The following is a 16,158-nucleotide window of genomic DNA, read 5'->3' on the forward strand; positions in this document are numbered from 1 at the left end:
TTTATTCCCCGCTAATGTTCCGGAGGCAGCAGCAGCAGCAGCAATCCCAAGGTCTCAGCATCATCCACCGTCGCACTAATGGCCCATTTGGCGCCAGGCCCACGTTGGGGCGGGCGGAGGGGCTGCCCAGCGCGCCTGCGCCTCCCTCTTCCCCGGAGGGAGGTGTCTTGGCTCTTCCTCGCTTTTGCACGCCCCCCCCCCCGCCGCTTCCTATTCCCTCCCCGCGCTGTGTCACTGGGGTCTCTATGGAGACGGGAATCAACAGCCGAGCCTCGCCCCGCCGGCAGCGGCGCGTCTCCAAGAGCCAGAGGGGTGGTTTTCTCCCCCCTTTTTTTTGCAAGGCGCAGCGTTGTGGAAGGCAAGCCGGGTAAGGAGCGCGCGCGGGGGGTAAGGCGTAGCCAGGCGAGGGGGATCCGGAGTGGGGTAAGGAGGAACCGGGGTATCCCCATCCCCGTGGACAATGCAGGCTTCTTGCAGCCGGAGGCTTGGGGAACCCCTGTCTCTCCGTTCCCCCTGCATCCACCCACTAGGCATGCTGACCAAACCTTTGCATTCCGCTCCTTCCCTTCCTCTCAGTCAATGTACCTCCGACGATCTCTTCGTTTATTCCCATCACTATGCTAAGGTTGCAATCCCGATTCTCTACATGCATATTCGGGAGGGAGTCCCAGTGACTTCAATGGGATTTATTTACTTCCACGTAAACAACAGCCGCGAGGCTGTTGCTTGATGTTTGCGGTCGCAGGGTCATCAGGGGGTGCCGCTTCCAGGCGGGTGTTTGTGGAGGGGTCTCCCTCTGTTTTTCTTCATTGCACCCGAGGCGATGATGTCACTTGGCTCCAGACTAACTAATTCGGAATAATTCCTTCTCTTCCCTAGTTCCCTATGCATGTATAATATAAATACCGGGTACACCCTCTTTCCCCTGCTTGTTTAACTAACCAGATTGTGATAATGGGCAGCTTGTCAACTGGAGCAATCTCTGTTAGGAATCCTTGTGTTGTGTCTGCAAACCTGGAAATGGAGGAATTAGCTTGGCATCAGCTGTGCTTTGATGAATATTTGACTCACTAGATCTGCACCACATACCCTGAGTCGGCAGATCCACCCATGACTCTCTATAAAGCTTCTTTTAGGTGCTCTTTATTTGTTCCAGGGTATGCATGTTGTTAATAGCATTGTGGAATAGAAAGCAGAAGATAGCGCTCTCTGTTTATTTCCCCCCAGTGGAATTTATTTATTTGCATAACATAATTTTGCATGTCAGAAATAAGCTGCACTGAGTTCAGTGGGACTTATTCCTGGAAAAGTGTGTTTGAACTGCAGCCTTTTTTTCTTTTTGATCCCCCCCCCCACCTCATGCTTTAAATTGATTCCCCCTCCCATCTCTTTTTGCATAGAACATGGATGAGTTGACATTGCTTTGTCTACCTTTTGCTCTGTTCTTTTCTAGAATCTTCGCCCATCATCTGCTGATGAATTTTAAAATTTGCAACCCGGGACCTCTTAACTGTTGAAACATAACTAACCTGTGGTAAGGAATCTTGTGTGTGCATTCTTGCTTAGAAATGCAGAGTTGGATCCAGACTTAGTTGTGCTTAGAGCAGACACATCAAAATCAATGGGTCTTCTTTAAGCATGATTAAAACTGGATCCTCATCTAGTTCAGTAACCTCTGGGAGAATCCCAGCACAGACCAATAGGCACAAAATGGCAAGTTGTTCATCTTGGACTGTAACGTCTGTGCAGTTTAAACGTTAGAGATAATCACAAATGGATGCATCCAGCAGCTTCCCAGGATCAATCCCTGGTGTCTCCAGTTAAAGGTTCAGGTTGCATGGATTTTATTTATTTATTTAAAAACATTTCTGCAATGCTTGATTGTACAAAAACCTCTAGGTGGTTTACCAAAAAAATATAAAACATTCAAATTATGAAATTAATTTACTTAAAAACAGCTCTTGAGATCCTGCAGAGCCCCTGCCAGTCAAAGTAGTAAACAATAGTGGGCGGGATGGACAAATTGTCTGACTTGGTATACAGCTTCTAAAAGCGACTCTTCTGATTTTTGTTTCGGATGTTGAGAATGCACATATGCACGCAAAAAGCCTGAGAGATGTTTTACAGAGGTGCTTTTGGCATCATGCACAACTGTGCCTTTAGCCCTCTGTTCTTGCGTATGTCTGGATTTACGTGCTTGCAGAAAAGCGGCCAGCAAGATGCTCTCCTTTGAGTGCCGCTGGCATTGTTCTGGCTTGGTGATATCATTTCTCAGGCTTCTGCTTCTAGCAGTTCAGCTGAACTGGCAGAATAGAAAACTGCACCAGGCAAGCTGGCTGTAGTTCAGTGATAGAATCTTGCATGCAGAAGGTCTTTGGGTCATTCCCTGGTATCTCCAGGTAGGACAGGGAGTGACTGGTCTGAAGCCAAAGACAGCCACTGCCAGTCAGTGTAGACAGCACTGAGATGGATGGATCCCAGCAAAGGAGAGCCTATCACCTCCCAAGGCAGCCTGTCCCATTGCTGGACAGCTCTTTCTCGGAGGTTTATCGGGAATATGCTTTCCTGCAATTTCCACCCATTAGTTTGTGCTCTGCACTCTGAAGCAGCAGTGCACAAGGCTGCTCCATCTTCTGTGCCCTTTGGGAAGACCCCCGAGAGATGGGTGAATTTGTCAGTTTCTGTTTTTCTTGGTTTCTCGTTTTTACAGTCAAGTTTTCCACATTTCCGCAACAGCTTATCAGCATTTTAGTGCAAATTTATTCTAATATGCTCATTTTTGTTCGTAATTTTGCCTAACATGCCTTTATGATTGCTATTTCCACTGATCTTTGCATTTATATGCATGCTTACTACAGTATATGCATTTTGTACACATTACATAGGTGGAGAATTGCATTGTGAAATTTGTAGAAGTGTGAATTTTGAAGGATAGCTGTGTTCACGTAGTGCTTTGAAGCGATTTGGTAAGTATGCTTTAAATACAGTCTAAATCAAATTTCTCCCCAATCCCCACCAATGGACAAGGATTGTAGTCCAAAACATCTGAAGGGCACCAGGTTGGGGATGGCTGCTTTACACTAAGTACCCAGTGTGGGGTCGGAGCAGAGGGAGCCAAATCGGAACCACGGTGTGGAGGGAAGCGAGTTTTAACCCTCTGTCTGCATCCCCTGTTGTTTGGAATGAGAGGAAAACTCCTGTTTCAGTCAGTGGGAGCTTTCTTCCTATTGCAAATAGCAGCTGCCGGGGGTCTGATTCCAGCTGCGACCACAGCAGGGGTTAAAGGGTGCATGGGGAATCTTTTTCAGACCAAGGACCACATGTTCACCTGGGCAACCTTCTGAAGGTTCCATTCCAGTGGTGGGAGGGGCCAGAAGCAAATGTGGATGGAGCAATGAATGTGCATTTTACCTTTGTAAAGGTAAAGGGACCCCTGACCGTGAGGTCCAGTTGCGGATGACTCTGGGGTTGCGACGCTCATCTCGCTTTATTGGCTGAGGGAGCCGGCGTACAGCTTCCGGGTCATGTGGCAGCATGACTATGCCGCTTCTGGTGAACCAGAGCAGCACACGGAAACGCCGTTTACCTTCCCGCCGGAGCAGTTCCTATTTATCTACTTGCACTGGTGTGCTTTCGAACTGCTAGGTTGGCAGGAGCTGGGACCAGGCAGCAGGAGCTCACCCTGTCACGGGGATTTGAACCACCGACCTTCTGATCGGCAAGCCCTAGGCTCTGTGGTTTAACCCACAGTGCCATCCGCGTCCCTTTACCTTTGTACATTAGGCTAATTTTAAACACACTTACTCAGCCACCTCTAACTTCCATCCAGGCATGCAAGAGGCAGTCAAGTACACATTCCAGGCAGGCAGAAAGTTAAGGAGGGTGTGAAGTAGGACTAGTGAGGAGTGTGACCTGGAGACAGAGGTGTGGTTGAGGAGGGGGTGCGCCAGGCAAGAGTTCCAAGGGCCCAACGGAGAGGCCCTTCAATGCACTATGTGCTAACATTGGGGAATATTCACAGAGCAACTAAATAAGAGGAACAATGTTTGGATATTCCAGTATAAAGCCAGCACTATTTCTGCATCAATGACATGTTGCAAATACACTCTGGGAAAAACACCAGTTTGGAGGAACCCTCTGTCTAAGAAGTGCAGGCCAGGCCAATTTCCTTAAAAATGCAGACGGGATAAAATTCTTGAGCATCCCAGCTGAGGAGTTAGATGTTCACTGGTTGAGCTCTGATATACCTTTGACTTTTGCAGCCCCTGTGGGGTCCTTTCTTTAACTTGAACTGACCCTATCATGCCGACTGTTGATGCCACTTAAGTTTGCAGCCATGCAGAAGAAGAATCAGTGGTGGGCTTTGCTATGACAGATATTTCCTTTTCCCCAAAGGTTGCAATTTCTTTAGGGTTTCACTTCGAGTAGTACCAGGTACTTCCTGTGCCAGGAACTTTATAGCAGGGATGGGGAAGCTCTTGCTTTCCAGATATTATTAGACACCAACTCCCATCATCCCTGATCCTTTGCCTTGCCTTGAGAGTCTGCTGGAGCTTCTGGGCAGGATTGAATGCTTGAAATGAAAGCAGACAAGCAGCTCTAAACCATAGTTTAATTGTTGTAGCTTTGGAAGTAGAAATGGTGGTTTAGGTTCTAAACTACAGTCAGCACAAACTATGGATGTGATATCTTGTCTGAATTGAACCAGATTGTTGTTCTGTGTTGCCCACGTAAGTTGTGTATGTGTGTATTTGTGTAGCTAAGATCTCTGAAGAAGACGCAACTAGCAAGCCAAGCATAATGACTGACTTAGTTAGGCGTTGGCCAAATGGTGAAAGAATCCATACATACCTTGAGCAACTGTAGAAAGGCAGGGTTGGTTTTAAATAAATACATTAAATAAATACAAGGATTAAGAGCTGCTGCCCTCTACCTGGGTGCTTCACGATTTATGTGTCAATCATGTTTGCTGTGGCTACAACTGACGTTACCCATAGTAAACATGTAAAGTGTGAAGGGCAAGTGAGTGTCCCTAAAGTGCAGCTCTTTGTGTGCTATGTCTCTGACTGTGGGGGTAGACAGATGCCCTCTGAGAGCAAACTGCAGATAGAGCATTTATCCCTAAACACACAGGGACGTGTACCAGGGAGTCCTGATAGGCTGTGACTCCCTGTCTAGCAGAAGATCCCTGATTGGCTGCGACTGTGACTCACAACCAATCAGGGCTCCTATGTGAGTAAGGGAGTCTCAGCCAATCTTAGGTGCATGCGTCTCAATTTTTGTGTGAAAAGTGAGAAAACCTGCAGTTTGCTTGCTCACCTGTGCAAATATCTCTACCTTTGCATGCCAGGGAGGCAAATTGTGGGGCCCACAGGTTGCGGTCAACCTAAATCTCAGTCAAAGGGGCATCTGTTATAGAACATGCCGCAAGTCTGTCAGTCAGTTTTACTGTATATAGCCAAAGGCCTTTACAAAGGACAACAGAGAATGAAAGGAAAACTTTCAGTCATACAATGTAGCCGTTTACAACATAAAATAAATTTACAACATTAAAATGTAAGACATGCATAAAGCTTCTGCTGGAGAGGGAGCCTTTAAACCATCTTTTTGAGGAGTGTAAGGTTCAATGTAAGTAAAGTATAAAATGATGCACATTTGGGGAAAACACATATACAGTGGTGCCTTGCAAGACGAAAAGAATTCGTTCTGCGAGTCTTTTCGTCTTGCGATGTTTTTCGTCTTGCAAAGCACAGTCCGTCGCAACTGCGCCTCTTCAAGCGGCTTTAAAAAAAAAGCGCAAGACGTTTTCGTCTTGCGAAGCAAGCCCATAGGGAAATTCGTCTAGTGAAGCAACGCAAAACCGGAAAACCCTTTCGTCTAGCGAGTTTTTCGTCTTGCGAGGCATTCGTCTTGCGGGGCACCACTGTAGGTTTGAGCTTCAAGCTTCTTGGATGAGGGCTGCAGCAAATAATTTTAAAAAGTTAAATTCACATGGGTTACCGCATGTGTGCCTGAGGGGTAAAGCACACTGACCAAGGTACACTAACTGAGTTTAGTTCTCCACATTTGCAAAGTCAAGGATTCTGCAATTGGATAAGTACACAGCTGTACATTATCGTCATTCTTTAATTTATTATTTATTAAATTTCTATACTGCCCTTCATCTGTTTAAAAAAGCCATAGTTTAAAAAGCCATAGTTTAATATGCCTACATGTTATTGCAGTTTTCCAAATGGCCAAACCTGCATAATTTGTGCCCATTATTTTTTTTTGCAGTTGTGCACCCAGTACACCTGCTGCTGTGTACAGTGTACCTCAGGTTACATACGCTTCAGGTTACACACTCCGCTAACCCAGAAAAAGTGCTTCAGGTTAAGAACTTTGCTTCAGGATAAGAACAGAAATCGTGCTCCGGCGGCACGGCAGCAGCAGGAGGCCCCATTAGCTAAAGTGGTGCTTTAGGTTAAGAACAGTTTCAGGTTAAGTATGGACCTCCAGAACGAATTAAGTACTTAACCTGAGGTACCACTATATTTCTGTGCATGCAGATTCATGTACATCCAAGTGTGGCTGTGACTTCTGTTGGGTAGGGCCTGCAGCTCCACTGCTCCTTTCCAGGAGATACCTTCATCCAGCAGAGGAGAAATTTTAAGGAGAGAGAGAGAAAGGGAAAAAAGTTCACACGCATGTCTATGTCCGTTAGTGTGGAGTTAAGTACATATGCTAATCCACACTATCCTCCCCAGAGCAACCACGTCCAAGTAGCACAACCCGCCCTTAGCAACCATCGCCAGGCAACACAAACTGTGGCCGCCCCAGCAGCCAAGCCCACATGCCTGTTTTTGTTTAATGTCAGGCCGTAACTAAGATCCTGGACCTGGCAGGCCCCCCAGGCTGGCTAGTGCCCTAATAGCCTGCCCCGGGCATGGGTGGATCTTGGCAGGGAGCCCGAGCAAGGGGATAGCTGAGGGTAAATGTCCGTGAGAAATGGACAGTGTTTCCCCAAAGCAGCAGTGGATTGAGTTCATAATTGTGCAGGGAAATTCCAGTTAGTGCTGGCATTGACACAGGGCAAGCCAGGGCATTTGCTGGGAAGGTACGTCTGCTCTTGCTAGGCATGGGCAGATCTGTCCATTTTGGTTTCCCTTGTTTCCTCATTTTTCTAATCTTAAGTTTAGTTCTCCACATTTGCATAGATGATTGCAAAAATAAATTTTAAAACTTGGGAAAAAATCTCATGAAAATCCATCAGCGTTTTTGTGAAGATCTCTGCTAATAGACACCTTTTTGCCTACAACACACAACTTTTGCAAAGCAATTTTCCTTAACATACTGCACTTTCCTCTTGTCCATGTGCTGGTTTTTTTGATTATGACAACAATGGTGTTCGCATACTGAACTTCAGAAGTAGGGGGAAAGTTTATGATAAATCTGAAAAAGCCAGTAGCTTCTACAGAAGGTTTGAGAAAAGTGCTCTATCTATGATGCCCTGATTTATCTCAGGAACCAAGAAATCTGTTCAGACAGTGCACTAAGACCAACAATGGAGCTCAGGGAGAAATCCAATTTACTTTGCATTTAAATGTGGATTTTTCTAATTCACACTTTCTAAAACAATTTGTGAACTGAAACACAGCCAATCCTTTGGGAATTTGCAGTTATCCAGATTTTACAATGTAGTTCTCTAGCCAAGTGGTTGGCATCTGTCTGTCTTGAGAGACAATGGATCATGCCTCCAGGGATGAAGGCAAACCGCTGAGTTAGCAGCACTGAAGTGACCTCCTTGGGGCACAAGCCTGGGCAGTGTGTATGGAGGTCCTGGGCTACCCAGATGACAAGACCCCCCTCTCAGCCTCACTGATATGGTCCAAAGGAAAGCAGAGGAATATGTTTGGCACCAGCTTGGCTGCAGCAGTTTCCAGAAGGAGGTGTACATGGTGCCATCCAACCGTATTAGAGACTCCACTCTGGGTTTGTGTAGGGTTTACTCCTTAGCCTTTTCTTCTCCCAAAGATATCCCACAAGGAAGTGGAGGTTTAGGACCAGGATTTTCCTTCTCCTAGAAAGGTTATCTTCCTAGGTTGACAAGCCCCATCTGCCCCTCTCTTCCTTCTACAGCATGTGCAGAAACTGGCTTCTTAACTGTTTGACCCAGTATTGGTTTCATCCACGCAATCTACCGGAGTCTTGTCTTCACTTGCAGGGAAAGTCCCTAACTCACCAAGGGCTTGAGATACATTGGCTACTGTCAGGGAACTGCCATCAGCTCAGAGGCAAGAGATGGAAGGGCAGCTGTGTTACAGGGAGCCTCCGAAAATCTTGCGAAGCAGTTCCTCTTCCGGCGAGGGGGGAAGCCCCATCTCCAGTGGAGAAGAAGTGCAGGGGCCAGAGGATGCTAGGGAGAGCCTTAACACTGAGCCTGAGCAAGCTGGAGAGGTGGGAAGCGCGTCCTTGCCAGCGCCCATTCTGCACAGTAGTCTTCGGCGCAGGGAGAGGCGGAAAAGGCTGGGGGTGACGCGACCTTTATGCTGGGGGAGGTACAAAAACAGACCACTCCCGGATTCTGCTAGCGATTGAGCCAGATATGAACTTACGACGCTCTTCACTGTAAATAGTTTGCACCAAGAATAAAGCCTGTAAAAGACAGGTCGGAGTCCTGCCTGGTTACTCTCAAGCAACCACAGCAACATTTGACAGCTACCCTCACTTAGTTTAGCCAGCCAGTCAAAGTCGTTTCCTGGGGTGTGGCTGCTGTTACATGCTAACAGTTTTTAGGAGCCACAGGTTAGAGCTGAGTGCAGACAGGGGACCAAAAGTGAACAAACGACTCCAAAAGGAGTGCAATATATCCCCCACCAGAGGCACTGCCCCACCCCTAGCACCCCATACACCTCTCTAGTCAATTACTGTGTACTATAATACATATACTAGAGTAAAGTGTTCATATATACACATACATTACTGAAAGCAAGATATAAAAATGCATTATATATGGGGAATTTGCTTTGCAAAAATGTGTATAAGGAGAAAGTTGCCCTAAGATGCTGATGAATTGTCTTAAGGACTCTTCCCCCTCCCGCCCCCACTTTTAACAAAAATTGCATACTGTTGCTGTGAAAATTTGGGAAAAAATGATAAATGAGGGGAAAATGAAACTGACAGATTCCACCATCCCTAGGTAGGGGGAAATGTCTAGAGGAGGTTTAGGAAAGGTGTACATGATGGCACACGTAATGCCTGTTACTTGGATCTGAGCAGCCCCCTGTGTGTTTTACAGAACATCATGGCTGAGAGCACAGACATGGCTTCATTGGAGGAGAGCTTCCGAAAGTTTGCCATCTACGGCGACACCAAAGCTACAGGGCAAGAAATGAATGGCAAGAACTGGGCCAAACTGTGTAAGGATTGCAAAGTAACTGATGGCAAAGGGGTCACCAGCACAGATGTGGACATTGTCTTCAGCAAGGTGAAGTAAGTGCCTGCTTCCATCTCACTTCCTTCTGCTTCTGCTTCGTGTTAGTTCTTAATTTACAAAAACGAGGAGACTTGGATGGGACGGAAACCCGTGGGCAAGTCTTTGCCACAGCGCTGAAGTCCTGACCCTGGAAGCAAGAGCCCAATGAACTAATTCATAGGAACAGTCTACTAAATCAGATCCTTGGTACCCTAACAGGCAGGTTTCCCTCCCATACCTGCCTCAGATGTTGGGGATTGAACCTGCGACCTTCTGCATTCAAAGCAGATGCTCTTCCACAGAGCTACAGCCCTTCCTCAGACTTCCATTCATATTTTCTGTTTTAATATAGGGCACAAAAAATGCCTACCAAGCAAGGCCTCATTAAGACACGCTGAGGCCCTAAGCTATGTCAATTTCAATTTTATTTGCTGTTACAACCATTGTGGTCATTTCAACCACCTCCAGAAAGAAATATACATCCTATGTATACTATACAGAATGTGCATAGATATGTTGTTTTGTGTGTGTGTGTGTGTGTCTGTGTCTATATAAGCTTTTGCCAAGTTTAAGAGCATTACCACCCCCACCCTGGAAAATTCATAGACAACACTGAGCTAGGTGTACCAATAGTCTAACTTGTTATAAGGCAACTTCTTATGCCCTGTTGAACCCCGCTCCCCTCAAGTCAAATACTTACAGCACAATTTTATGCATGTTGACTAGGAAGGAAATCCCACTGTGCTCAATGGTGCTTATTCCCTAGTGGTAACATGCTTAGATTTACAACTTTAACCAAATACCTTCCTAATCTATTTTTTGACTTCTGGAAAAAATGTTTGAGATATTTTTATAACACATTTGTAAAAATAACACAGCACATGTTTATCTGTTTACTAAATATAAGTAAAATAGATAAACCAGATCTCAACTGATTAAGGGCAGTGAATTTTTTTTCTTTACTCCAGTACATAATTTTCCAGATGACTTGCATTACTGGTGACAAGGGACAGAAACTCTGCACATGTTCAAAAACCATGTCTGTAGCCAGACTACAAACCTAGCAGAAAACAGTCCAACCCACAAAAAAGAGGCTTAGCTTTCTGTGTCAATGCCAAGCACCAGCTTAAAAAGATACACACACACAGCTTCTTTGGCTCAATGCCAGCTTCAGTTTGGCATTGTTGTGTTTCACATCTGTGCTTCTGGGGAGACTGAGCATGCATTGCTCAATGGTGCTGTCCCGGTTTGATTCAGCAATATTGGCAGGAACACTTTTGTTTGTACTGTTGAACTGCTCCATGTCAGCTGCTGTTTGAGAAATTAAGCCTTTGGTGCTGGCAAAAATAAAAAAAACAAACAGCTATTGACTGCTGCTAGTGTAACTCTCTTGTAATGGAAAGCACTTTGGCTGCAGCAGCGACAGCTACAGTTTAATGTGGGGAGAGAGAAAGAGAGAGATGAGCTGGGCCAGCCCACCAGGTATATCTTTTCCCTCTTTGTAGCAATGCCGGGAAGGGGATTTTTTTAAAAAAATTATTGGTGGGATCACAGTTGGGGAGAGAAGTGATAGACCTAACTTCTGGGCTTGCAGTGATCTCAACAGCAAGTAAGGCCCTCTGCAGCTATAAATTAATTTAACAACAACAACAACAAAAAAACCAACAGTCATAGTGGCACACAAGTGTAATATGTAGACTTGTGACCCCAGGACAGGCCCAGCTTCTGAAGGAAACTGAGACATAGATGCCTGCTGTGCATTCAGCTTAACATGTGACTTAACCACCAGAAGCCCCATATCTCAGAGGTGTGTGGACTGGTTGCAGTTAGTGGTTTGGGGAAAGCTCTTGGCATGTGTGTCACCTGTTCTGAACTTGAGTCTGGTCAAAACTCAGCTTATACCAGGGATGGGGAAGTTGAATGTGGCCTCCAAGTCTCTCTGGCTCACAGGACTCTCCTCAGGCCACACCCCTCTCCAGCCTTGCTTTGCACTCTCCTGGACTGCTTTTGCTTGTCTAGAATGTGTCCTGCAACTCAGATGACGACTCATGCTTGTCTGGATGGGGGATGGAGGCAGGGAACTGTGTGTGTGAGTCTGTGTAGAAACAAGCCTGTTGTACAAAAAGTAAAATCAATCTCCGTTGCTCCACCCTCTTTTGCTTCTGCTTCTGGCCACCACTGGCATGTGGCCCCCAAAAAGCTGCCTAGGAGGGAATGTAGACTTCCAGCTTGAAAAAGTTCCCCTGCCTCTGGTTTATGCAGGCAACAGAATCAATAAGTAAAGCTATTTTCTGGATGGCGTCACCTCAAGCCACAAATGAGGAATTGCATATCTGAGTGCTCTCTCACACACCCAATATTTCCCTGCATGTAAAAAATCAGAGTGAAGACAGGTACTTGTAGGATAGTGGGCCTGGTTTGGAAGCACCTTTGTTGTGGTCCTTCCAAACATACCTTTCCTCTCTGGGGGGTTGAGGTCTTTTTGACAATTTCTACCAGTTTGCTGCAGAAGCTGTTAGCATTCAGCACCAATAGGTGTTGCCACCAGCTACCCAGTCTCTAGGACTTTTAAACAAATGTTTCAGTTATTCTAGCTAGTTAGCTGGTATATAGCAAGATTTTCAGAGATGTAGCCATGTTTAAGTTGTGTACACACGCCAAACCAACTTCAGTCTGAATTGAGAATGACCTAGCTGTGTTTTAAGCTGGTAATGTGTACACAGTCTCTTTCTTTAAAAGCAACAAAGATTCTTGTGGCACCTTAAAGACTAACAGTTTCATTATGGCATAAGCTTTTGTGGACTACAGTCTGGCCTGGCCTGACTACATCGGATGAAGTGGACTCTAGTCTGCAATGGTCACAGCACATCTGGAGTACCATGTCCACTTCTGTATGGCACAACTTAAGAAGGACGTTGACAAGCTAGAGCTTGTCCAGAAGTTGACACCCAGGATAGAGCTGGGTATGTTTAGCCCAGATAAGAGGAGATTAAGAGGAGACATGATAGCAGTCTTCAAATATCTGAAGGGAGGTCATGTAAAAGATGAAGCGGACTTGTGCTCTATTGCTTCAGAGAGCAGGAATAGATTGAGTGGTAGAAATTGCCCGGAACCAAATCCCAGCTAAACAATGGGAGGAACTTGCAAGTTCTTGTCCTTCTACAACTGGGAGCCAGGACACCCTTCTTGCATGCTTTTGCTTGGCAGGAATGTGTTCTTGAACTCTGATAATGCTTTGGGGTTGCCTGGAAGGAGGTGGTTAAGGGGTGTGAATGTGTATTGAAAGAAGCCTACTGTACGAAGGTAGAATTTGTATTCATTCCCTACCCTCTTTTGTGTCTGGCCCCACTTATCACTAACCTATGGCCCCTTAGAAGTTGCCTAGAAGGAAATGTGGCCCTCAGACTGAAGAAGGTTCCCCACTCCCGGTGTATGAGTCAGAGGGGCAAAGGTGGTTGCGATTTGGCTCCTGAGGCCCTTGTGCCTTTTCTGTTCCAGAGGGAAGACGGCCAGAGTCATAAACTATGAGGAGTTCAAGAAGGCCTTGGAGGAGCTGGCCCCAAAGAGGTTTAAGGACAAAAGCAAAGAGGAAGCGTATGAATCCATCTGCCAGCTGGTGGCAGGCAAAGAACCGACTAACGTGGGCGTCACTGTGAGTAGCTGCTGCCAGTGCTGGAGGAAGAAGCAGAACAGACTCCTGGTGGGAATCCAGAAGCAGGCCAGGTTGGGCCTAGGACAGGGATGGGGGAGCCTGTGGCCTTCCAGGTGTTGCTGAACTCCAACTCCCATCAGTGCCAGCCAGCATGGCCTGGGATGGTGTGTGTTGTAAACCAGTAATATCTGAAGACCACAGGTTCCCCACCTGAACTCCACTGACTAGGAGCAGCTCTCCAGGGTTTCCCAAGCCTTTCCTGGAGATTCTGTGAATTGTACCAGGAAATGTCTGTATTCAAAGTGTGCATTCTGGTAGTGAATTGCAGCTTTCTCGTATGGTAGGGCTTAACTCACTCTCAGTACTTCTGGACAGATCAGTCCTTTTCCAATTCCACAAGTGATCGTTTATGAACCTCTTCTATCCCATTAACTAACAAAAAAGAAAGCAGTATGGAATTTTGTTTATAAATAATATTTCAATACACAATTTATCATAAATTGTACATTTATATACATCTTTTATCTCACTGTATGTATTTATGTACAGTCCAGTGCTTTTTTCTGAGGGTTACTCAAGGGAATGCAGTACCAGCACCTTTTTTCTAGAAGAAAAGTATTGTACACATTTTAATATGCATTTTAATGCATTTTGTTTTGTTTTCTGAGCCGGGAACTTTATCACAAAATTCAGTGAAGTGTAAAATAGGGTGGATAACTATGATCCAGTCTTTATGATAGTACAGCAGGTATGGATCCAGTCAGTCTGCTTTGGAACTCATAGAAATTGAATTCCGTAAGCACCCCACATCCAATACACCTCCTTTTTTCCTATGGGAGGCCCCAGGTTTAATACCTGCAGCCCTCATGGAGGATTGACAAAATCATTGAGAATAAGACTTATCAATGATGATGGCTATGTTCCCTCAGGTATCAGAGCCAGTGTGCCTCTGAAGGCCAGTCTCCAGTAGAGCACTACTGGGCTCATGTCCTGCTTGTGGGCTTCCTACAGAAATAACGTTGGCCATTGTGAGTAGAGGGCTCTGAGCTGGATAGGCCTTTGGTCTGATCCTGGAGGGCTCTTATGTGCCACTTGAAGGAGCCTCCAAATAGCAAGACTGGGGAAGACCGCTACCTGCAATGCTGGAGAGCTGTTGGTAAAGCCAGTGGTACTCTATGTGCCAGGGACACGGGTGGTGCTGTGGGTTAAACCACAGAGCCTAGGACTTGCCGATCAGAAGGTTGGCGGTTTGAATCCCCGCGACGGGGTGAGCTCCCGTTGCTCGGTCCCTGCTCCTGCCAACCTAGCAGTTCGAAAGCACGTCAAAGTGCAAGTAGATAAATAGGTACCGCTTTGGTGGGAAGGTAAATGGCGTTTCCGTGCGCTGCTCAGGTTCGACAGAAGCGGCTTAGTCATGCTGGCCACATGACCCGGAAGCTGTACGCTGGCTCCCTCAGCCAATAAAGCGAGATGAGCACCTTAACCCCAGAGTCGGTCACGACTGGACCTAATGGTCAGGGGTCCCTTTACCTTTACTCTATGTGCCAGTGGTTGGACTTGGTACAAAGCAGCTCCTCATATTATTGCACAGTAGATAGTAAAGAAGGTGGAGGTGATGTGGAGGCCATGTTCCGAAGTAGGGGTGATGGTAGTTGTTGCTGAACAAAGAATGGTTCTGACTCCCCTCCCTTGTTTTTGTGATTGGCAGAAAGCCAAGGCTGTGGGCGCGGTGGAGAGGCTCACCGACACGTCCAAGTACACAGGCTCCCACAAGGAACGTTTTGACGAGAGCGGGAAGGGCAAAGGCAAGAGCGGACGGGAGAACATTGTGGACAACAGTGGCTACGTGTCGGCCTACAAGCACGCCGGCACTTACGATGCCAAAGTGAAGAAATAGGAGTGGCTGCCGCACCCGTTTGAAGGAAGGGCCACCCTAATGACACGCCCCCTTGCTCTTATGGGGGTTTGGCTCTGCCCAGCCTCACTCCAGCCCCAGAGCAATAGCTGGAAGGGGTGCCTGTCCTTGAATGGTTTACGCAGCTGCAGTGTGACCCGGCCACGCACCTCGCTTCCCAAAGTTACACAAACTCAGACTTTTATCTGCGGCACCCGCCTGCGCAGCCTACCAAAGGCCTCTACACCTCAAATGTCTCCCTTACCTCACTCTAACCAGCCCCCTCCCCACTGCTTTCCTCACTAGTGCTAATAATGGGAGTCTTCTGCACCGTAGAGAAAATAAAAGGAAAGCTTCATTTGTCATGCAGCTTCTAGGGCCACAAAGCTTCTGTCAGGGCAACAAGATGGCTTCCCAGGCTTCTAACAGCATTTCCTCATAGCCCTTGCTCTTCCAACCCATGATGATGTCTACTTCCTGTTTGCAGGGGACCCCAGTGCTTCCGACGGCATCATTTCACCGCTTTTGATTGTATCAGAAAAGCAGTATATAAAATAAAAGTACTACTCACAATCATCTTGCTTCTCAACTGACAAGGTAGCTGATCCCTTTTAAACACTGCACGCAGGTGTGGGGAAACTCCTCACCCCGTGGAGGATCACATTCCCTCAGGGGGATATCTGCTGGGGGCACCATGCCATTGGTGGGCACAGCTAAACCCAGGAGGAAAGGGCAGGAAGGACAGGGAGGAAGTTTGATTCATTTAACATGTAAAGGCAAATCTGTTTAATACCACACTGAATAGTAACTGTCCTTCAAACTTCACACCTGTCTGAATTTTGCAGTTCTCCAGCCAATAAATACATACACTGCTGTGAAGTATGTCTATAAATGCATATATTCATGAAAATAATGTTAAAAATGCATTGTATTAGAGAAAACTGCCCAGCAGAAATTTGCATATTAGGATAAACGGCATACATGCATTATATTAGGAGAAATTTGCACTAATGGGAAAATGCATGTATTTGCCTCCAACAAAGTTAGTTGATAGTCATTAATTTCAATGGGTCTACTCTGAGTAGAATTAACATTGGCCACAAGCTTTCATAAGTGCTTGCAAAAGTGTATCAGGAGAAATTTCCACTAAAATGTTAA

At 46.2% G+C, this 16,158-nt stretch overlaps 1 protein-coding gene across 2 annotated transcripts; it reads left to right on the top strand.

Annotated features, from left to right (window-relative positions):
• The first annotated feature begins 250 nt into the window (after positions 1-250).
• TPPP3 (tubulin polymerization promoting protein family member 3) lies at positions 251-15,573 on the top strand. Of its 2 annotated transcripts, none has more exons than XM_083515153.1 (5): positions 251-367; positions 2,886-2,966; positions 9,278-9,471; positions 12,953-13,106; positions 14,815-15,573. In XM_083515153.1, the coding sequence occupies exons 3-5, from the start codon at positions 9,284-9,286 to the stop codon at positions 15,001-15,003; spliced, it is 531 nt and encodes a 176-aa protein (XP_083371279.1). In that variant the 5' UTR covers positions 251-367; positions 2,886-2,966; positions 9,278-9,283; the 3' UTR covers positions 15,004-15,573. The 2 variants fall into 2 exon arrangements, with proteins under 2 accessions (XP_083371279.1, XP_083371278.1); XM_083515152.1 differs by lacking the exon at positions 251-367 and adding an exon at positions 1,475-1,534.
• Positions 15,574-16,158: the final 585 nt, after the last annotated feature.

The sequence above is a fragment of the Podarcis liolepis genome (genome assembly GCF_965112155.1).
Source record: "Podarcis liolepis genome assembly, chromosome: 7".
In the NCBI taxonomy this organism is placed as follows: Eukaryota; Metazoa; Chordata; class Lepidosauria; order Squamata; family Lacertidae; genus Podarcis; species Podarcis liolepis.

Excerpts from the sequence above, each read along its gene's own strand:
- TPPP3 (XM_083515153.1), top strand. The coding sequence starts at position 9,284 with ATGGCTGAGAGCACAGACATGGCTTCATTGGAGGAGAGCTTCCGAAAG. Across the intron at positions 9,472-12,952 it reads ATTGTCTTCAGCAAGGTGAA|AGGGAAGACGGCCAGAGTCA; the intron begins GTAAGTGCCTGC and ends TTTCTGTTCCAG. Across the intron at positions 13,107-14,814 it reads CGACTAACGTGGGCGTCACT|AAAGCCAAGGCTGTGGGCGC; the intron begins GTGAGTAGCTGC and ends TGTGATTGGCAG.